Source organism: Manis pentadactyla, chromosome 16 (assembly GCF_030020395.1).
Source record: "Manis pentadactyla isolate mManPen7 chromosome 16, mManPen7.hap1, whole genome shotgun sequence".
NCBI lineage: Eukaryota > Metazoa > Chordata > Mammalia > Pholidota > Manidae > Manis > Manis pentadactyla.
In genome coordinates, this window is record NC_080034.1 from 37,338,167 (window position 1) to 37,362,525 (window position 24,359).

Here is a 24,359-nt window from a genome sequence, read left to right on the forward strand (position 1 = left end):
CAAAAATAAAAGAAGGCCTTTGGGGAGCTTATTGCATTTACTCAATATTAAATAATTGTTTTTTCTTGGAAAACCTGCAGATGATCATTTTTCTAAGAAGTTTAAGATTATTCCTAAAGTCCACACCTGATCATAAAAATGGACAGGAAAACAGCAAAATTTCAGTTAATATCAACAAGTGGATTATTCCCTGCATCCCTCCCACCCACTCAGCAATTCAGCTCTTTTGAGTTTCTCGTTTTGCTCAGTGAAGGCATACATTTAGATATTAAAGTGATTCTAAGTTACTAAATTATTCATGAGAAGAGAGCACGTCTTATTTTCTTACATTATAATTTCACATGGCTAGAAACTAAAATTCTGTACCTAAAACCACAACTAAAAAAATGCAGACATTTATCTACCCATGACTCTTTGGTGAAGTTTTGCTTTGTAAAACATCCTTATGCTGTTCCAGATAGAGAATTCCCAATTCCTAGGCCTAGGAAAATCAGAGAGATTTAAGTGTAAATAGAGTTAGGAGCCACTCGTATTCCATGTAACTGGCAGGTTAGCATTCACCAACCAGCAAAAGGCACATGTCTCATACATGAAGAAAACCTTAAACAGTGTTTGAGAGAGTCTGAAAAAGTGATTTATTCTGAAATAAGTGCCTAGCAGTATGGAAAGACTATCTGAATGATGGGTGTGTATTAATTTTCCATTGTTTCCATTGAAAATGATTTAAAAATAGGTATAAAAAAGTACTAAAACAGCAGTTTAAAAAGGACCTTACTGATATAAAAGTACAGTTGTAAGTCCAGGGCTAATCACAGGTAAATTCTGAATGCATCAATGATAGAAGCAGTCCACACAATCTCAAGAGCTGTGTGGGAGGTTTTGGGGGCACATTCTCAATTTAAACACAAGTTTAGGTCTCAGTGGCTTGCCAGTGTCAGTTTCATGACAGGATAGCCTTTATCAAAACTGTATCTACCTGGTCTGTCCTACTGCCCAGAGCAAGGCCACAAAACTGGAAGTTTCAGAATTGTCCCTATAAAGTCAGGGATCCTTTGGCTTCTGGCTTGTTTTACATTCTAGCAGGTCATCATGAAACTGAACCACACTGTTAGAGGAGATACTTGTTCAACACTCTAATTATCCTGAGGTTTATAGTCCCAAAGCAGAACAGAAACAAACTGTGATTTATTGTTTTTTTTAAACTTAAGTATAGTTGATATGCAATGTTTTATTAGTTTCAGGTGTGCAACATTGATTCAGCAGTTACCCATATGATTAAATCCCCCCCCCACTAGTACAGCTATTATCTGTCAACATAGGAAGACTTTACAGAATCACTGACTGTATTCTCCATGCTGTACTACTACCCATGACCAGCCTACATTATGATTGAGAATTTTTGTGACCTTTTATCCCCCTCAACCTCCCCATCCACCCACACCAACCCCTCCCACATGGTAACTAGCAGTTACTTCTCAGTGTCTATGAGTCTACTGCTGTTTCGTTCATTCTGTTTTGCTTTGTATTTATATTTCATAAATAAGTAAAATCATCTGGCATTTGTCGTTCTCCACCTGGCTTATTTCATCTAGATCCATGTTGTCGCAAATATCAGGATTTCTTTCTTTTTTATGGCTAAATAATAGGGATTGCACTGTTATTACAATAACAGTTGCTTTGGGCAGGACAGCCATTTTGACAATATTAATTTTTCCTATCCATGAGCATGGGATAGATTTCCACTTATTTGTGTCTTCTTTAGTTTCTCTTATGAATGTCTTGTTTTCAGAGTATAGGTTTTTCACTTCCTTGGTTAGGTTTATTCCTAGGTATTTTACTCTTTTTGATGCAAATTGTGATTCTTATTCATCAAAATTTGTCAATGCCTTCTGAAACCAGTACTTCAATTTCTCCAAGTCTCATAGTGGGAGTTCAGTAAAGATAACTAAAATTAAAGTTGAAGAAAAACACAGAATATTTTCTAAACTTCAAAAATTTTCTAAATTTTTTTACCCAGATACTTTCAACTAGTGTTCCAACAGAACTTTATTCTTTGGAACATTAGGTAGTTGCTAGTAGTTAACAATTTTACAAGTAAGCTAATAGCAAAAAGCCAAACCAAACCAAACCAAACCAAAAGGTCACATTAGAACTGAGAACTAGCAGGAGCCCTAGATTGCAAAACACCTAGTTGAACACTCTTCCTTGGAGATGAGAAAACTGTGACCAAAACAGAAAGGTACAGCCCATCCCAGTACCTGGGGCTCCTGATTCCCACTTCTGTGCTTATCTCACAGTTTCACGCTGGCCAAAGAGCCTTTTCTATGACATAGTCACTTCACACTCACTGACAAGGGCAAAATCAGTTATAAAATTCAGCACATTAGCTTACATCTGCACAAGGAGTATTACTTAGAAATAAAAAGATCTTACTATGCTGATGGACAGTGACTGTAATGGGGTATGCAGGGGGGACTTGATAATAGGGGGAGTCTAGTAAACATAATGTTGTTCAAGTAATTGTACATTAACGATACCAAAAGAAAAAAGAAAAAAAAAAGAAATGAGCTTTCAAGTCATGAAAAGACAGAAGAACTTAAAATGAATATTACAAAGTGAAAGAAGCCAATCTGAAAAGGCTACATGCTGTATGATTCCAACTATATGACACTCTGGAGAAGGCAAAGCTAGGGAAATAAAAAGATCAGTGGGGACCAGAGGCTGGGGGAAGGGAGGGATGGATGAACAGGCAGAGCAGAGAGCATTTTTAGGGCAATAAAACTATTCTGTATGATATTATAATGGTAGATACATGTCATTACACATTTGTCAAAATCCACAGAATGTCTGGAGAATTTTAAAACATCTATTTTTTATTAGTTCTTAATGTTCTTTACAGAACATTACCTTTTTCTAATTGCCCATATAACTTTGTAGTCTCAATCATTAATGTGGTAGGCAATCTCACAACTTGTTTCTTTACCTCTCAGAAAGGGTCCCAATCTTTCCATCAGTTAACTGTATTGAATGTGGGATGATCCTTCTCTCCAGGTACTTCTGATATTCCAGGATTTATTTTTATTTATAGTATGACCAAATTTAAAGCAATATTTCCTTCAGCAAAACTGAAGAAATGTGGGGGAACAAATGGGGCTCAAGTTTTCCTGATATTGTTTCATGTTAGATAAGTGCTTTCTCCTCCTTGGTCAAGAAAATTCCCAAATATGAGCTGGTCCAAAGAGGAGGCAAGATTAATCCCCCTTTTATTTTTTTGACTCACTTCTTAAGCCTGACACTGTAAATACTATGTTAAAGCAAGCAGGACCTATTGCTCTCAAATAATTAACCTACTAAGACCCACATCATAATAAATCAGATGCCATCTATAAACGAGCCATATTTTGTAGTTTTTTGTATTTTGTAGGTGGCATCTCTATTACTTATTTTCTCTAGCAAATCAATTAAAAATCAAATTCCTCAAAACACAAAGCTTTAAAGTATGGCACAAAAGAACTCAGCTTTTATTCCTGTGTTCTTTCATCTTGTGCATACAATACCAAACTACTTTTATTTCAGGCAGTCACCATAAAAGACCATTGATATGCTGTAACAAAATGATTTATATCAACAACACAGTTTTAACTATATTATGTTTGGAAGACAAAGTTTTTCAGGAATGTGGGTGTCAAGAAACCTATGACTTAACTGGCTGGGGGCTTCTAGTCTGTTCTTTCTTTCTCAAGGGTTTTTTTCCAGAGTTGACTGTGAATACTAAATGTTAACAGGAATGAGTTTAATGTTTCTGGTTTAGTTCACTCATCTGATGGTCCAGAGGTATTAAGTACTGTTATACAATAAAGAATTTGTTTGGTCTTTGTCCCTGTTTCCTGGGAGGAAGCCTCTAAACTTTTGGAATTTCCAAGTGATAAGAGGGCCTTTTATTATTCAGGGTCAAGCCATACTTAAGTTTATACTAATGAGATGACTCATGGTGGGCCCCTGGATTGTTTCAAGACAGGAACTAGACATGCCACCTTCTTAGATAAAACCAACTGTGCAATTAGAAGGTTGGGGCTTTGAGATTATAAAACACCCAGTCTGTTGTTTTCCTAACCTCAAGGGAAGGGAAGGGGGCTGGAGACTGAGCTCAACCATATAACCAATGATTCAATCAATCATGCTTAAGTAATGAAATCTCAATTAAGAACTCTAGGCACCTGAAGCTTCTGTTAATTTCCCTGGTTAGTGAGTGATTCATACTGATGTGCTGGGTAAGTGATGTGTCCTAATGACACAGAAGATTCACCTTTGGTACCTTCTCAGGCCTTGCCCTATGCATGTCTTCCTTTGGTTGGTCCTGATTTATATCCTTTGTAATGTAACTGTAATAGTAAGTTTAGCGACTTTCCTGAGTTCTGTGAATCATTATAACAAGGTACTGAATCTGAAACAAAAGAACCCCTCCCAATTTGCAGCCAGCTGGTCAGATATGCAGGTGGCCTGTGGATTCCAGAGCAGCAGGTACCTGAAGTGAGTGCAGTCTTATGGGAAATTATGCCCTTGACCTGTGAAGTCTGTGATAATCCTGGGTAGGTAAGCATCAGAAATGCATTTTAAACACCCACTCAAAATGTGCCAGGCCCTGAACCAGACACCTAGCTATACATAACAGACGATTCCTGCCAGCATGGCACTTATAACCTAGTGCAAGAGAAAAAAGTAAATAAATGCACAATAAATAACAAATTTAAGAGTTTGTTGAAATATTCCAGTTCAGGAAACAATGTAACACATTACAATATGAGGCTATTTGTGAGAAATCTCAACTAAAACTGACCACTTGAGTAGCTGTTTGCCAGGGACAAAGCAGCAATTTATGAATCTATGGATGACTGGGCTTCACATGTTTTGAGGTACAAAGATGTATGATAAACTGCTTAACTGTACAGAATGAAGCAGTTTCTAGGGGTTTCCCTAATCTGAAAACAGATCAGAGTGGAAAATTGAAACCAGATCAGAGCTGAAAAGGCAAGGGTATCTGTAACCTAATCAAAAGCAACACCACCTTAGAGTAGTGGTTTTTAATCCTCCCCTTTCCCCTAATCTGTAGTAAGAAACATTTGGGCTTATAAATAGCTTTTGAATTCAGATTTCTCCACACACAGGATTTAAAGTGCCAATGATAAGTCACAGCTTTTTTCTGTTAATTTGCCGATCTACTGAAGGCAAGGAATGTACCTACCTTGTAAACCATATAAGTGAAGGTCAGAGGCAAAAAACTTACCATGCATGCCGTGCTCCAAATGTCAGCAGGGGTATTGTAGCCAGATCCTATCAGAACTTCCAATGAGCGATATTGCCTTGTTTGAATATCTTCAGTGAAATGTTTGTGCTGAGTAAGTTAAAGAAAGGAATAGTATTATGAAACTCTAAAAAGTAACAAGTCCTCACTGCTTAATGGAGGTTAAAATAAATTCTCTAAAGTTTTCCTCAAACCAAAGATATCACTTAGCTTATTTCTTAAGTATTATTTGTGTTATTAACTCCAAATAGCACTTTGATTTACACAGTCTAAATTATTTTTGCAAATATATGAGTCTAAACTTAATATAGATACTCAGATTAGGGAATAATAATTGCTTTTTAAGAAATGGAAAACTATTATTCCAAACAAAAATTGTTAATTTGTCTAAAGTTAATAAATTGCACTTCAACAAATAAATGACACCAATTCAGTTCAATTTTCCTTCCTATGTGCTCATTATTAGGAAATGAGAGGTGTTGGGTTTTAAGTTTCAAGAATCTTATAAGCACCAACTAGAAATAATTCTTGTCTTTACTCTCCTCCACCCTCCTCCAAAAAAATCAAATATGAATCTTGGAGAAACAGAGACCATGTTAAGCACAATGGAGATGCAATCAGCAAACTAGAGTTTCTTCAACCTATAAACTGTATGGGGGGAAAAAAGGAGAATCCTCTAGTAAAAGCAATTTAAGAGACATAGTATCCAATTTTGCATTCATGGATTTTATTTGGATCCGGCTTCAAACAAAACTGAAAGAATGTTTATGAGAAAACAGGCAAAACTGACTGAATATTTGATGTTAGTAAATTGTCAACTTTTTTAGGTATAACGATGGTATGGTTACTTCAGGTATCCGAATCATTTTTTAGAAAACCTTATTTATGAATGAAATAAGATGCCTTGGATATACTTCAAAATAATCTGGAAAGGTGGCAGGGTGGGGATATAGATGAAAACAGCAATGATTTGATAATTGTTGGGTAACACTAGTATAACAGCATGGAAGTACATTATTCTGTTCTATGTTATAGGTTTGAAATAAAAAATACAGAAGAAAGAAGCTTACAGTGAGTCATATGCAGGAAAAAAAATTCAGATTATATTAAAACAAAGTGTTGAAGACAATTCTCTAATCTTCAAATACTGATATTCAAAAACAAGGAACAGCATTTGTGAAGAGGGGAAATTAGGCAGAGAAAGATTCAAGTAGAAAAACCAGTATTGATTAGAGCCCCAAAGGGTTCTGGACTAAGTCTGACCAAAAGAGCAAAAAGCACTTCAGGGAGAGGAAACTTTACAAATAAATGAAGGTACAGGAAGACATTTGGTAGAGTCAAATACAGCTAACTGCTAGGTTTTAAGAGTTTAGATTTCATCTGGCAGACAAGAGAGCACCATGCACATTGGTGAACAGCAGAGAATGCTGAAAGTACACTGATCTGACATTAGAGAACAACATTCCAATAAACTTCCGGCTGGTGGCCAGACTGAGGCTTGCTAGTGAAAATCTTAACAATGGTTCTGGAAATAGAGGGAAGAGTAAATTTAAGGAATTCAAGAGTAAATTTAAGTAGATTCACAGAAAGAATAAGCAGAATTAAAAAACCCAAAGGCTAGACATGGGAGATGGCAGGAAGAGCCAGAAGGAACTTTGTGGTTGAAACCTGTCAGGCTGGCTGGCTGTTGATGAAAACAGAGATGGAGAGACTTAGTGAGGGAAGTGGATTTACAGGAAAACAATGGGCTTAGATACTGAGTTTGAAGTGGAAATGTAGTAGTGTAGGTGGTTGTGATAGTGTAACTTATAAGAAATACATATATCTGATCAGCCATATAACCAAAATATATTTTTCATATATATATATATATTTGGTCTTCATCCATAGTTCCTGGCTCACAGCTTACAAAACGCTTGACATTTTCTAAGCAGTAAGAGCAATGTGAGTATGTTGGGCCTCTTGTCCTCAGCTCCTGAAAAGAGCTTCAGAGCCATCAAGGTGAAATGGGTATCTTGTTATTCATAACAAGCCCCTTCCCACCACAGCTGGATCTAATGCTGATTGGGTGACTTTTGGAAAGCACCTAAGGATGGGGGAAACTGCCAGGTGAGCCAACCATGCACGAATAGAGGGTTGGAACTTTCAGTCCCATGCAGATTTCTGGGAAAGGGAGTGGGGATAGAGACTGACTCAATCATAATAAACCAGTAATCTAGTGAGTAGAGATAGATGGGTCTTCCTGAGTTCTGTGAGCCATTCTAGCAAATTAACTGAACTCAAAGAGGGTGTTGGGGGAACCTCTGATTTATCACCAGCTGGCCAGAAGTACAAGTTACAACCTGGACTTGCGACTGGCTTCCTCAGTTGGAGGGGGTTGTTGGAACCTCCACTTTGTAGCCAGTTGGTCAGAAACACAGGTAACCTGGACTTGAGACCGGCATCTGAAGTGGTGGGAGGTCTTGAGAAACTGAGCCCTTTACCTGTGTCAGAATTGAGTTGAAGCATAGGATACCATGCGGCCACCACCAGAATTTGGTCCGAGAACCCTTTTCAGTGATAAATTTAGAAAAAATGGACATACTGTTCATGGGAGTTGTCTTTATTCATTGTGCCTCACTACTGACTTACAAAGGCACTATGAATGATAAATGAAGTCAAGAATCAGCAACTGTAAAGACAGTGGATTGGATATATGTACACACATCCACTCCCCTGAAACTCCACCTTGGTGCACTGTTAATTTTTAAAGCATAAGCTGACAAAAAGAATGGCAAAGAAGTAAAAACACTGAAATTCAGAAGCTGGAAAGCAGAGAGATTAGTGGATCCAAGAAAGCTGATTAATAAGCCACTGGTGGAAGCTGAGGAGCAATGTGATACATACATGCATCTCCCACAGTACTCCTCCCCTCAATGTTCAGGATTGGTGCTATCAGTTATCTCAGGAGGTAGGGATGACGTTGGATTCAGCATAGGAATAATGCAATAAAGGAACATTTAAAGAAACAGCTCCAGAACCCTGGGCATGATGCAGTCTAGTAATAGCCCTTCTCTGGTCAGATTACTTAGAGGTTTTCTCTGGAGTGGGTAAAATACAGTCTCTGGAGCAGACCATTCTGAAAACAGGGAAATTAAGTTGACTGCATGTAACTGTATGTTGAACTCCACTCTTTTCTTGTTAAACTCAGAAAACTAGTAGCCAGGCATTTAATCTCTGGAAGGAGATTTGAGGAAGACTATAAGTCTACTGTGGAAAACATGACCAATGTAAGAGGAAAGATCCCAAGAGCCTGACATCTAAGGATGAAATTGAACAACCTAGACAGACCATTCTACAAGACCCACCAAGCACAGAGCTTCTAAACAGCTTTCCAGTACTCCATTCATATGGTCAGACAGTCTTGCTTAGTGATCTTAAACAGAAAGACAGCAACAGACATCATGTAGGAAGAAAATGTCAAAAATGGAAAAGAGACACATTGCTGTGAAAGGATGGCCCCACAGACTTCCAAAGGGAACGGTTTCACACAAAGGACCAACAATCAGAAGGCTTTGGTCTCTGGCAGCAACAAGGTGGGAAACTAGAAGATAAAGGAGCAATGGCAAACACTCTGAGGGAAAATTATTTTCAACCTAGAACTTTACATGCAGCCAACTGAGTGTGAAAGCAGAATAAAGACATTATCAGACATGTAAGGCTATCCTACCTCTCTGCCTCCAATCACCTCACACACCCCTTCTCAGGAAGCTACTGCAAGTTGTAAATACTCAAAAAAGATGGAGTAAACCAACAGAGCTCTTTAGGGAGTGGCCAAGATATCTGTATGCATTAAAGTCTATGTATTTATACCAGTGGGTCAAAGAGTCAGTTTGAATGAAGTGACAAGTAATACAAAGACAACTAAGCAAATGAAACATTGTTGGGCAGACAGAGAAAAGGAATAACACAATACACAATTAGTTCAGCTGAGGAAAGCATTAGAGTTCTAATAATGTAAACATGCAATGATGTACCTAGCCAAAGATCATATTAAATTGGGAAGATGGGGGATGGGTACAGTGGTGGTAGATAAGCCCTGTTTTCAAGGAAGAAGAAATAATATATAAAATTGAAAAAAAGAATTGGGAGTAATACAGCCAAGTTATTTATTAGTGATATGAAGGTCAATACTATTATGTGGGGAGTGAAAACTGGCAAAGGGAGGGGAGAGATTCTTGTACCAAAAGCTATAAATGACTCTACACTTTACACATGTAACAGATAAACAAGAGTAGAGTATTTTAGAAAAATCAAGCTACTTGAAAAATCACAAGATTCCATTACTGAATGCCAGATGCTGCTGAGCTGAAGAGACCAACAAGATGTGAGACTGCACCAGGATCCTGCAGGGCAAGACAGCCATGTCTATTTCACCATGTGGCCTAGTGCCCAGGTCAGAGCATGTTTACTGAATGAGTGAGTGGATGAAAAGAATCTAGTCATTTTAGCATAGAGACATGTTAAAAAAAGAAAAAAGGCATGCATGTAATAGCTGAGGACAAGACAGATTAATTCTTTTGTAGTAAAAGTGACTGAAACACTGTACCAGAATAAAGAAGGCTGCAAATGGGCAAGGAAAGCATGGAGAAAAGTGTTCAAACACAAAGGCCCTGAAGCTGGAAATGTGGTGTGAGCATCTGATACACAGCCAATGTTTCTCTACAGTTCATTTATTTAAATATTTATTGAACACCTCCTATGTACCAGGCCCAGTTCAAAGCACTGTAGTTATGCAGTGAACAAAAAAAATCAATTGTGATGGGACATACGTTCTAGGGAGAGGGATAGTGAGAAAATATATAGTACCAGATTGTGATAAGGGCTGTATTTACAGAAAAAAATACATGAATAAATATAATGAAGGTGTATGGCATGGACAGTGGTGGTTTGCTAATCGTGTTAGGTATTCAAGGAAAATCTCCCTGCTAACATGACATCTGAATAGCAATGTGAAGAAAATGAGGGAATGAGTTGCACAAGTTATCTTGGGATGAGATTTCAGGCAGAACCAAGTGTTTTTTCCTTGGTGATGTGTGGGATGTGGTAAGAAAGACATGGGCATTCATTTTGAGGGAAGCCACTACAAGGTTTTGAGAATATCTGACCCACCTTACACTGAAAAGGATCACTCTGATAGCTGTGTGGACAATAGTCGGTAGGGGACAAGGGCAGCAGAAGGGAGAGAGTGAGGAGGCTACTGCAGCCATCCAGGTGAAAACATGGTGGCCTGGACCCAGTGCTATTATAGTGGAGTAATTCTAATTACTTGAAAAGCTTTTCCACTCTCCTATCAGTCAGTGCTAAACTCCAACTTCATTTTTTCTAAAAGGTAATTATAAAATCTAGAATCAATACTGGAAGTGAGATACCTCTAGGATATGAACCATTAGGGACAGAATGTCATATGAAATAGGGATATATATATAAGTATAAAAATAAACATAAAACCTATTAAAGTCTATTTTCAACAGCTCACAGTTTTTGCCTCAACAATCTTCAACATTCCTGTTTACACAGCATATATATGGCACTGAATTGTGTCATTTATGTGCAAATCATTCTATTGTAGATTATTAAAAGGTGTCCATAAAAATAATGCAAAAAAAAATTCTTAACCAGTAAACAATAGTATTAATAGGACACTATACATCAAAAATCCCTTTTAAAAATAAGCAGCCAACTTTGGACTTAGCGATTTCATGTTTAGGACACATTCTAAGAACAGCTACACAGATTCATGAGCAAAGATGCTCATCATAAGAGCTGCTAAGAATGTCTAACATATACTGGGGCATACCACGGAATACTAAATGACTGATGGAATCTGATGTAAATTTTTGGTTGACAAAGAGTCCAAAATATATTAAGTGAATTAAAGGTTACAATTAATAAGTTAGCTGCTAATTCTGAAAATAGTAGGGAAAGTATGAACATAGGAAATGAGAGTATGAACGTGAATGAGGACACAGATACAACAAGACTGGCCAGGAGTTGACATGACTGAATCCAGGTGATAGGCACCTGGAGGGGGTGTAAGTGTGGGGGTGGGATGTGTTTTATTGTATTATTCTCTCTACTTTAGTAAATGTATTTGAATTTTTCCATAATAAATGCTTAGAAGAAAAAGTGAAAAAATATCCACTAAATTATTAACTGGCAGTCTGGGTACAGAACTGCTGATGTTTTCATCTTTAGCACGACTGAGTCCAAATTTTCATTCAGTGCCAGTCATGTCAAAGCACAGCACTGAAGTAAGTTTAACTTACCACCCAGCAGGCATTTCCAAGATCAGCAATCTTCACTTGGAGCTTTTCTGCATTTTTTGGCTCAAGGGGATTAACAAGAAAATTTCCAGCAGTGAATTTCCCTATAGACAACAAGCATCAACAATATGACTGTTCAATGAACACAGAAATACCCAAAGGTCAATAAACTGAGGTAATATACTCAGGCCCCCAACTGGCAACCTACAATAAATTTTCCATCATAAAGAGTACAGTAACACCTCAAGTTTCCAGAATTTAAACCTCTGCCTTCACAGGAACAACTGAAAAGCTGTGTACCTACTACATGACCAATAAAATTAGAATTTACCTATAAATTCACACAGTGAAGGTAACTTGAACACCTGCTCTAAAACTATATTTATATAAAGTACCACAAAAACAGTGGTACTTTTAGTCTAGAAATTCATGAGTGTTATTCGGGTAAGGGGTGTTGGGGAGATACGCCTGCACCGGTACCTTTGTTGTCCAGTGGTCCATTGTGTTCCGGTTCTTGCTCATTCTCACAGGGTATCTCTGCCCGAATGCTTTCTTGAAGTTGGCTGATGTCCTGTTCACTCAATGACTGGTCTACATTTGATGAAGACTGGCACATCATGGTATCTGACACCTCAGAGGCTACAGGTGTACAAGAGTCTGTTTCTTGAGATGTGCTGCTATCTCCACTTTGGGAGTTTAGGAAACTAGGTTCCTGCTTCAAAGTTTGGACATCACAGTCATTAGCATTATGGAGATCCTCGTTAAGCCTCAATGTTTCTTTCTTACTGTTCTCAGTATAATTAATGATTTCAATTACTCCATTGCAATTAATTTCTGCTGCACCACCCTCTACACCATGTTCCGTAAGTGTTTGATCCTGGTCACTGGTACTTGACTCTTCTAAGAAGCAAATAGACAAAAAGGTTGTATGCATATGTGTATGTGTCAAAGAAATGAAAAATTCCTCCACAAGATTAAAACATTTCTATAACTTATACAAGGTGATTAAAAACATGACTGAACATTTAAAACCTATTTGTGGAAGGACAAAGATCTTATCCTTACCCAGTTGCTAAATGAAGTCTATGTTGCATTTCCTGAGAAAGGTTAGAAATTACTTTTGATTATTACCTGCCTAACATTTATGACAAGTTTTGTATTCTTACTGTGTAAGGGCACCCCCAGAGATGTGCTGTATTCATGAAACCACTATATTATATAACAATGATAAATTAATGTTAAAGTTTGCTATAAAGTAATTTTTGTGATGCTCTATTTATACCAAGTTTTTCTTGGGTCATTTTATTAGATGGGTTCTCTTTCAAGGGTCTTTCAACAGGACTCTCTGATTCTTCTTGCTTGTTGGGTCTTTTTTGCCCAGGGCCCGACTCTTTCTCCATTTCCTCAATTTCCTGCATTCGCTTCTCTAGTAATTCTGCCTGGCGCTTCTGCTTCTTCTTCAATTTCTTCTTCTTATTCTTTGACATTTTGTCAGCCTGGGCGGAGATTACAAACAGATAAAGCCTTCAGGTGGCTAATCCATTACCCCCAGATGGAGATAACTGTTAACTTTAATTACTTCCTAATTAAATGTCACTCCTTCCCTAACATAGCACTTAAGTTTTTAATTTACTTAAAAAATACAGATACTCTTATGAAACCAAATAAAAACAAAACTAACAACAGATCTTGGTCCTCTGAACAATCTGTGGAGCTGGTGTACACACTCAAGTTCATAGAAGTCTCACTGGAACAAACTTGGTGAAGATAAATGGGAATTTATTGGAGAAAACTACAGAAGCGCAGGAATATTTCTTTCCTTTGGTTTTCAAACTCAAAACAAACTGTAGTGCTTAACAGAAGAACCCCTGCCCATTACCCTTACCCACAGATCATAATTAAACATAGAAACACCTTATACTTACTGGTTTCGGCTGGGGTGCAGTACTGACTGAAAAGAAAAGAAAACCAAATAAGAATCCTTGCATTGAGCAGGTAATATAAAGTAAGTATCATATAACACCCTACAGAATGAAGTCTTTCTTTTACAGTTTATATTATAGAGAAAACTACTGTTTTTCTTTTTTGAGCTTTTCAATTAAAAAAAAAATTTTTTTGGTATCATTAATCTACAATTACATGAGGAACATTATGTTTACTAGACTCCCCCCTTCACCAAGTCCCCCCCACATGCCCCATTAGTCACTGTCCATCAGCGTGAAAACTGTTTTTAAGCAACTTTGGTAGAAGCAACATTTTTTTAAAAAGAAAAAATATACATAAAAATTGACAAAGTTTAAGTTTAATTAAATTAAATTCTCCAGATAGAATCAGTATATGCAAAGAGCCAACCCCCATTTCTGGTTTCCACAATTAATGCTACTAAAATCCCCCTCCTGTGTACTGCTTAAAATAGAAAGTGATAGGCAACAACCCTCTCACCTCCACCTAGGACTCTTAAATCTCTAAATTTCCCCCTTAGGCAACTGTCAGTTTTAAAAGAAGAATGGCATCACAGCTATAGTTCAAAAGTGTTAACATACCCACATTGTTGTGTAATCTTTCTGGAACTTTTTCATTTTCCAAAAATGAAACATATCAAACAATTCCCCATTTCCCCCTTGTTCAGTCTTCCTTTTTAAAGGAAGCCTGTGATAACTGATATTTCTACTTGAGGATCAAGAAAGTTCCTCAAAAAAAATTAAACTACTAAAATTAAAATCTGTACCTCAAAAGGAGGAAAAAAATAATCATAATCACAGTTGCCCCTGTTAATTTAACACATTAATACTGTGAGCACACTACCAACTCCTTTAAAATGAAATTTAGTTAAGTAACTCCTGCATGAGAGAAATCAAGTCAAGTGACTCTCCCAGGGTCATCCAACCAATGATGAAGGTAGGATTTAAACAGGGTCTGTTCATATTCCAGTGCTTAGACGTAAGCTCTGAAAAACAATGTTACCTTGCTCCTGCATGGCTCACTGAACCATAGGTAAGCATGTATGATCATGGCAACAGGTAAATGCATAAAAAATGGCCATCAAATCACAATAGAAAGCATTTTAAAACAATAACACACATCAGCTTTTATAATATACAACATATCTGTACCTAAAAGACAGTCTCTAGTCTTCTCCTTCCCATTTGGGGTCTAAACTGAGAATAAAAAGAGTCGTGTAAAGGGAATATTTCTTTCACCTAAGTACTTACTGTATCTTATGGTTAAATGAATGGTGCTTTATTTAACTGCCTAGTAACAGGAACTTCTCTTAACTTCTAATGAGACTCCACCAAAGTCCCCAAAGAAAATATACCTGCTGATCCAGAAGGTGGAGGAGCCCCAGATCGCTGCCATTCTGTTGCTTCTGCAGCCAGCCTCCGGATGTACTGCTCATTCACTGATAATAAGATGTTTTCTGGTTTAATGTCAGTGTGGATGATACGGCACTTGGTATGTAAATAATCCAGACCCTGTAAAACCTGAGTGAAAATAGAGCAGTAGACTTGCAAACACACATACAAGTCTTTCCAGAGAAGGAAAAAATCACAATACTGTATTTAAAAAATAGAAATATAAAAATGATACGGTACTTTTCCACAGAGAATATACCGTATTTTTTAAAACACAAGGAAACTTCCTCAGAACAATTAACTGTAAATTATGAGCAAAGGCAACAGTTTACTTATGTTACATATTATTTTACAATAAAAAGTTTCCCCAAGTTTTACAAAGCCAATTAAATTTGGAGATGTCCTTAAGTGCATTATAAAGACTGAGAATAAATATTGGTCAACATGCCCTATGAGTGGAAATGTAGGTGAGGAAAGAGATTTTGGTATCTTTTAATTTAAATTTAAATTTCTTTGTTGATGAAGAGCTAATGTCTCTTGCTTCCAAGTCTGGAGCTCTTTCCACCAAAACACATTATTCAAACAAATTATCTGCTTTTGAAGCACTTATATTTTCTTAATGGTGAACTTCTTTACTGTATATTGAAAGCTGTTTAGAATATTAGAAAAAACCATAATTGTTAATATAAAGGGATAGTAATTATGACATAGCAGTTCTCTATTAATATACAGTCAATATTTACAACCAGATCTTCTGGAAAAAAGACTCCAAATTTCCAAAATCAGAAGAAGGGAACTGTACACAGCTTCCCTTCTAATAATTATTATAGGAAATGAACCAGGGGAAAAATGATTATGCTAAAATGTTTAAAAACAGAATAAATACAGTGAACCCCAGGGGCTAAATAAAACACTTGATTTTAGCAATTAAAAAAAAAACCTAGTTTTTAACATAAAAGTTTCTATTGAAAATAGGAAACTCCTAATACTTTAAAAATCTTAAATACCACCACATAGAAAACACTTAAATACATACTTGCTGAATAATTTTTTTGACACAAGGCAGTGGAAGCCCTTGATAATTGGACTTGATGATCCACTTGAGCAGATGATGCCCCAAAACTTCAAACACCATGCAGATATCTAGGAGTTTGTTAAGGAGGAAAATGGAGGCACAGGAGAAGAAAGGGGCAAGACAAAATGTGTTCCACCCCAGTTAACTGCTATTGTGTTATTCTTTCAGTATTAAAAGTTACAGAGCATGACTAAAAAAAAATCTGTGAAAAGCACTAGGCTTAACTTGTTGATTAGACTTTTTCTCCTGATGTCAAAACTAACGTCCAGGTAACAATTCCTATGCTCACAGCCTCAAAGCAAGGAAAAATAAATTCTGCTTTAACTGTAGAAGACAATGTATCAAAACTTAAATCTAAAAAAAATGTAAATGTCAACATTTTTTGAAAGTTGGAAACTAAGTTGCTTTATAGCTATAGTTTACAAAAGTAATCTTGATTATAGTGCCACCATGTGTTCTCTTTATGTCTGAACATCCCAATCATAACAGCAGGAATACTCTTTAAGCCTCGTAGTACGCCGGGCACTGCAATGATTTTACTACTACTATGTTGGTATCTTCCACCTCTAGAAGCTTCTATACAAATCAGAAAGCCTAATACATACAACACATAATAACGACCTAGTGCTCCAACTTTTGTTTTAAATACGATCCTCCATTAAAGGAAAACGTGGGCTCCTTGATGAAATGGCCAAATTTAGGGTGAACCTGGAACCCCTGGCTGTGCCAACAGTAAGGGAACATGTCAAGAGCAAATAGGAACCACCTTGAAGAGGATGTCACCGGCCAAAGTTAAGAAGATTTTAAAGAGTGAAGTTATGAATTAACTTATTAATAATAAAATGAGTCCCAATGGATATTAAAATAAGTGTGTTGTGGGGTAGGAAATGTCTTCTTTAGAGAAAAAGTCAAGTGTAAGTACACAAAAAAATGACAGAAATGGAAAAAATCACCATTTTTCAGTAACTACAGTAATAATTGATTCAGGTAAGAACTTTGGGAAAAGAATCGTCAGTGTCACAGTGACACTCCACAGATTGTTTATTAATTATAAAAGGAAAAGGTACTTTTACACAGGGAAATCTAGAGGAGACTGTCTTAACCAAGGGATCAAACTTAACCAGCGATGGGCACAAATTTATGTCCTGTGCCCTCTGATGTAATACACTGAGAACAAAACATCAGTCAAGTAGTGTACTTGACAAAAAAGATTAACCTGAATTTAATCATGAGGAAACAATCAGGCAAATCCAAATTTAGGGATAAAACAACTGGCCTGGATTCTTAAAAAAAAAAAAAAAAGTCAATGCCATGAAAAGAAGGAACTGTTCTAAATTATATTAAAGGGACAGGGCTAACTCAGGAAAACAAATCAAAACTGTAATAGAATACCATTTCAAATTCACTAGAATGACTAAAATAAAAAGACTAATATGACCAACTGTAGGTGAGGATATGGAACAATTAGAACTCTCACATTATAGTAACAGAAGTGGTGTTAAATGGTACAACCACTTTGGAAAACTATGGATATAAACATATCCCTAGGAACTTTTACTTTAGTGAAGATGAAGCCTTAGGTTTACAGGGCCTGGGTTTACCCTCTTACTTGAAACGATACTGACATCAAAAGCAGACAAAACACATACAACAATTTAAAGACCCTGGACATTAAGCAATGAAGGCAGTGATTCCTGAGAGAAGGGAAACAAAGGAGCTGAACCCTATGATTGCCTGAACTTACTGCCTTGAGACTTTCCAGACCCCTTGAGTTAAACAGATGAAATTCAGAGTCTTGGGAGACAAAGGCAGCTTGTTCACAGAGCAAGGTACCAGCCAGGAGACAGCTGCAGAAAAAGGCAACTCTGGAGTTATGCAGAGGGACTCTCTTAAGTATTCAGCAAAGTACGAAGCAGCATAGATATATGATGAAACTACGAGAGGCAGAGGAAAAAAAATCACCTGAAAGGATTAGAGGAAATAGTGCCCAGCATTCCCATAGGCCTCTAACAGTGTCTGTTCTAATTGAAAAGACTAGAAAAACTCAGTCATAGTCATGGGCCAGAAAAAAACCCAAGCACATATGGTCAATTAATTTATAACAAAGGAGCCAGAATATGCAATGGAGAAAGGACAGTCTCTTTAATAAGTGGTTCTGGGAAAACTGGACAACTACATGCAAAAGAATGAAACTTGACCACATCTTACACCATATATAAAAATCATTTCAAAATGGATTAAAGACTGAAAATGAGACCTGTAATGATAAAATTCCTAGAAGAAAACATAGGCAGTAAGCTCCTTGACATTGGACTTGTTGATGATTTTTGTATTTCACACCAAAAACAAAGGCAACAAAAGCTAAAATGAACAAGTGGGAGTACATCAAACTAAAAATCTGCACAGCAAAGAAAAGCATCAACCAAACGAAAAGACAGCCTCTGGAATGCAAGAGAGTATTTGCAAACCGTTTATCTGATAAGGGGTTAATGTCCTAAATATATAAAGAATTCATACAACTCAACAGGAAAAAAAATCTGAATAAAAAATAAGCAGATCTGAACAGACATATTCCCTGAGACATACAGATGGCTGGAAGGTACATGAAAATGAATTCAACATCACTAAGTATCAGGGTAATGCAAACAAAAACCATGAGATACTACCTCACATCTGTTAGAGCAGCTATTGTCAAAAAGACAAGAGATAACCAGTGTTAGTGAGGATGTGTAGAAAAGGAAACCCTGTGCACTGTTGGTAGGAATGTAAATTAGTGCAGGCACTATGGAAAACAGTATGGAGGCTTATTAAAAGATTAAAAATAGAACTATTATATGAGACAGCAATTCTACTTCTGGGTATTTATCCAAAGGAAATAAAATCATGTTCTCAGAAAGATTTTACACCCCTATACTCACTGCAGTATTATTTACAATAGCCAAGACACGGAAACAACCTAAGTGTCCACAGATGGATGAATGGATAAAGATGTGGAATACCATACACATAAATACATGCAAACACAACGTAATATTACTCAGCGATACAAAAGAAAGAAATCCTGCTATTTGCAACATGGATAGATCTTAATGGCATTATGCTAAGTGAAATAAATCAGACAGAGAAAGACAAATACTGTATGACCTTATAAGTGGAATCTAAAAAAAAACCCCCGAATTTATAGATACTGAGAAGAGACTATTGGTTGCTGGAGAGGGTACAGGCAAATGGGTGAAGAGATCAAAAGGTACAAACTTACAGTTATAAGATGAATTAGTCTCGGGAATATAATGTACAGCATAGTGACTACTGTTAACAATACTGTACTGAGTATTTGAAAGTTGCTAAGAAGACAGATCTTAAAGTTCTCATCACAAGAAAAAAAAAATCTATGTGATAAGGGATAACTGTGGTAATCATTTGGCAATGTAAACACATCAAATCATTATGTTGTACCACCAAAACTAATACAGTGTTCTATGTCAATTATATCTCAATTTAAAAAAGAAAAAGACTAGAAAAATTCATTGTCATGTGACATTGGGTAGATTTTTCAGGAAGGTCTTCCCTCAGTAGAAATGATAAGCCCTAAACTGAACACTGCTCTGGATCCATCTAACAAATCACAAAAGTAAAATCTAAAAAGGATCAAACTGTTTCCAAATAACTGCATCCCAGAACAAAGCTCAAGAAGAGTTAAAGCAATACACAATATCCAGCAGTTTACATATTAAAAATCAAAGTACCTCAATCAAAGATAAATGGGCAGTAAAGATGCAGGAAAACAGATCTGAAAATTAGAATAACTAAACATTCAAAACTGACCCAGAACTAACACAAACATTATTGTGTGTGTGTGTGTGTGTGTGTGTGTGTGTGTGTGTGTAAAGATATGAATTGAACATCTGAGATGAAAAGTACAAGAGAGATGAAAAACACACTGGCTGGGATAAATGGCAAATTAGACACGGCAGAATAAAAAGGTTAGTGAACTTGAAGACATAACAACAGAAACTATCTTAATGAAACACATGAAGGAAAAAGAATCCAACCAACCAACCAACCCAACCCAACCCACCTCCCAACAAGAGTAAAAGCTGTGGGGCAGATCCCCAAACATGGAGTGGGGGGAAGGGAATAAAGGCACCTGCTCTTGGCAACAGATCAATAAATTGTGAAAGTAATGGCAATGATCAACCCAGGCACAAAGTGTAGTTCTAATGCTTCAATTCTGTTCATTTCCCACTAAAAGGGAGTAGGGTTTCTTAGAGAAATGGTTGATTCCAGGTTTGGGACAGGAAATGATCAAGATGAACCTGAAACATCTTGATGGGCCAAATAATTAAAAAACTGTCAAAGAACTTACATGGATTCTGACTCAAATAATATTTTAAAAAACTAAAAGAAAAAAGTATGAGACATTTGGAGAGACTGAAACACCAGTGACTAGATACTGGATGACTAAGAAAATATACCAATTTTTTTTAGGTATAACAATTGTGTTGGGGGTTATATTTTAAAGGATTGTCTTTTGGAGATATATTCTAAAATAGTATGGATGAAATATCTAAGATTATATTATAAACAATATATCTAATAATGTATCTAAGGTAAAGACAAGACTGGTTATGAGTTGATAATTCCTGAAATGGGTAATGGATCTGTGAGAATTCATTCAACTACATAATCTATTTTTATATATATGAAATATACAAAACAGGATCTAAAAAAATGCAGATTTCTTAAAAACAAACAAAAAACAGAATTAGGTTATTCTCTTATGTTCCTAGCTTTAATCCCAGCTTTTATTGTTGAGGGAAGCATTACAATTTGGCAGTGTTGTTTTAATTTGTAAGCAGTGATATAAAAATGACCAAACATTTAACAGCTTTAAAAACAAAAAAGTACATCTACCTACCACTTCAGCATTTTATTAAAATAATAATAATAATAATAAAGGGAGAAATGTGGGATCCACATATAAATCAAGTATAAAAATCAAACGAATATTCATATTTGACCTGATTGTTTATAGTTCATAATGCGTGATCAAAACCGAAAGTTTCTGTGATGACTGCCCTTGCACTGTTCACCATGTAAGAACTTATTCACTATGTAAGAATTTGTTCACCATGTAAGAACTTGTTCGTTATGCTTCAGAAGATGGGAGACTGACGAAAATTAGGCTTGGGGTGGATTAATGATTGTGCATTGAGCATTGACTGCCCTATACAGAATTCTATTGTTGTTAACAACCATTTGATCAATAAATATGAGAGATGCCCTCTCAAAAAAAAAAACAAAAAAAACCCCAAAAAAGACAAAATACATAGTAAAAAAAAAAGACACCGAAGACATAGTAGGTCACATGGGTGGTCTACAATGATACTTACGTCAATATAATATATAGGTCAGCTGTGCCTTCTTAATCACTCCTATCCCCTCACAACCCCTTAGAATGAATCAATTTATACTGAAGTCTATATAATCAACTTTTTAGTTCAGGGTCTTTTATATTTCAATATGATGAAAGACAGTGAGTCAGAGATTCCCAGAAACAAAGAATATAGATAATGCAGCTCCATGCAGATATGCCTGTGTTAAGAAAAGAGATGAGGGACAGCACTATTCTTAACTCACAGTTCCAAGTTTTATCCTTTTCAATCTCTAGTTGCAGCAAATAATGTAGAAGCCAAGATAGCTGGGAGACAAGCAGGAAGAAGGGCACAGAGAAATGGATAGGGACAAAGGAAAAAATGAATAAAATAGGAACTCAGTCGATATAAACTACAGAGAAACCACTGGGTAAGGTTTGGACAATATCTTGGAGTTTGAAATTCAAATCTACTGTGAGATTTTAATAGTTAAGGAAAAAAACCTTCTTGCTTAGGATCAAATAAAGATACTCAGAATTACTGAAGAGACTAGAGTATCTCTAGAGTTTTATTTGTAACTTTCATAAATTAGTACAGAAATTTGGCACCATGACAAGCATTACAAGATCAAATAATAGGGAAACAGAATCTAACAGCTATCAGGACATCCTGTTTATGTTATTTCTTGGTTAACCTTCTTAATACTTTGAACACACACACACACACACATATTTATGTTATTTCTTGGTTAACCTTCTTAATACTTTGAACACACACACACACACACTAAGCTATCTACCAAATGACCACATGACCAGATGCTGTTTTAGAATGGGATGATTCTTGTAGAAATTTTCCTTAAAGATTGGATATACATGATTTGCACTTCCCCCAAAAAGTAACTCACAGTTCATTTTAGAATGATAGATAAAATCTTTTCATGTGATCACCTATTTTCTCTTATTCTCTCTTCGTTTCCCTGTTCAAATCTCTTACCAGTCGACAACCCTATGTACTATATGTACCCTACCTCTTCAAAACAAAGAATTACAAGTCAATTAAGACTGTGTTAAGAGAAGGTAAACATGTGAGGAAAATACAATGATATATGAAATGGCTTTATACATTTTTAAATTGTTAATGAACATACAATTTTAGACTCTTGAATCTGGGTGATATTCTACTTCATCTTTTGTTCTCAAAAATCTGATAGGCCTTTATAATTATAGCTGTTACAATAACCTTTTACTCAGTTCATTGCACAGCACTTTGATATTAACTTTTTTTATTTTTTAATTTTTAATATTTTAATTTTGGTATCGTAAATGTATAATTACTTGAACAATATGGTTACTTGACTCCCCCTATTATCAAGTCCCCCCCACATACCCCATTACAGTCACTGTCCATCAGCGTAGTAAGATGCTATAGAATCATTACTTGTCTTCTCTGTATATCCTGCCTTTCCCGTGTCACTCCCCCCGCCCCCCCGCTACATTATGTGTGCTAATCGTAATGCCCCTTTTTCTCCCTCATCCCTCCCTCCCCACCCATCCTCCCCAGTCCCTTTCCCTTTGGTAACTGTTAGTCCATTCTTGGGTTCTGTGAGTCTGGTGCTGTTTGGTTCCTTCAGTTTTCTCTTTGTCCTTAGACTCCACAGATGAGTGAAATCATTTGGTACTTGTCTTTCTCTGCCTGGCTTATTTCACTGAGCATAATACCCTCTAGCTACATCCATGTTGTTGCAAATGGTAGGATTTGTTTTCCGATATTAACTTTTGAAAAAAATCAGCTAAGCCTCCCTCCAACTCTAAAATTCTAAAGATCTGAATTAAAAACATAAAACAAGTCAGTTTTTTCATGATGACACAATGTGAACAATCACATCTGATTGGATTCTAAGCATAACCTACATGTAGTCTCTTCAATGTTGAGGCCTGGTATATAATAAAAATGTGTTAAAATCTTGTTTATCCAGTATTTATCAGGAAAATTACTTCCATTAAAATTTCTGTGCTAGATGACAGAAACCACAGAGACTTTACTTAGTAATATGAAACTATTCTCTAAAAAAGCTTTTCTTTTACTTGGGTTTAATTCGCCTGAAAAAGAGGAAAAAGTCCAAAACAATAACCTGAAAAATCACAACATACTAATAAGACAGACATGGTTCCCCTCAAGTTTAAATAAAAGAAAGTAATTTGATTATAGCTTGTCTTCAGAAGAGAGAGACCAATATTATTCGTACACAAATCTAGTTCTTTACTTTGGGATAAAGTTATTCCATGACTTATTTTCAAATGGGTTCTAAAAGGATACGTGTTCCATTAACTCCTGATATTTTAAAGTCATCTAGAAGTTGGACAACCATTTCTCTATTTGGATCATTAGGGTCTGAATTGCGAACCTATATTGAGAAAGAGACAGTATTTAGCAAAAGGGAAAGGATGGAAATAAGCCAAATGGTGGGGGAGGGAATACCTGCAGCAAATATAACGTGATTAATTACTCCAAGAAACAGTTCATACAAACCTATGAGAAAACTACAATTTTAATAGCTCAAATAGGTAAAGAATATAAGCATTTTACAAAAGGAAATATAATCAACAAAGACTATTCTAATGACTACTCAAAGTGTGACTCCCATATTAACTTCTGATTACCAGGCCACAAAGAATTAAGCGGCACTTGCAGGATGCACATTAACTACAGCACTATGCACACTGTTTATTCAGCTGACATTTTTTTTTTAAATAGAAAAATTTTTTCAATGAAGGAAGCCATACATTTATTTCCTTTTGGGCATAAGCTCCTTGTATTTCATAGACTGGCACTTTGAAAAGTACTTCTTTAGAGTCTCCTGATCTAACATCCTCACTTTACAAATGAAAAACCTAAGGCTCAAGAAAATAAAATGTTGACTTGGAAGATATACTGGGATGGAGCTGG

General features: G+C 36.2%; 2 protein-coding genes across 2 annotated transcripts in view; one reads left to right on the top strand and one right to left on the bottom strand.

Annotated features, from left to right (window-relative positions):
• LOC118934853 (LHFPL tetraspan subfamily member 5 protein) overlaps positions 1-24,359 on the top strand; it is a 118,614-nt gene that overhangs the window by 32,057 nt on the left and 62,198 nt on the right. The window lies entirely within an intron of this gene.
• The window catches only part of SRPK1 (SRSF protein kinase 1), an 82,068-nt gene that overhangs the window by 7,401 nt on the left and 50,308 nt on the right, over positions 1-24,359 (bottom strand). Inside the window, 8 exon segments of the mRNA XM_036894739.2 lie at positions 5,285-5,392; positions 11,611-11,711; positions 12,088-12,507; positions 12,890-13,103; positions 13,533-13,558; positions 14,924-15,089; positions 15,997-16,103; positions 23,730-23,817. Of these exon segments, the coding sequence (XP_036750634.2) occupies positions 5,285-5,392; positions 11,611-11,711; positions 12,088-12,507; positions 12,890-13,103; positions 13,533-13,558; positions 14,924-15,089; positions 15,997-16,103; positions 23,730-23,817 (1,230 nt within the window).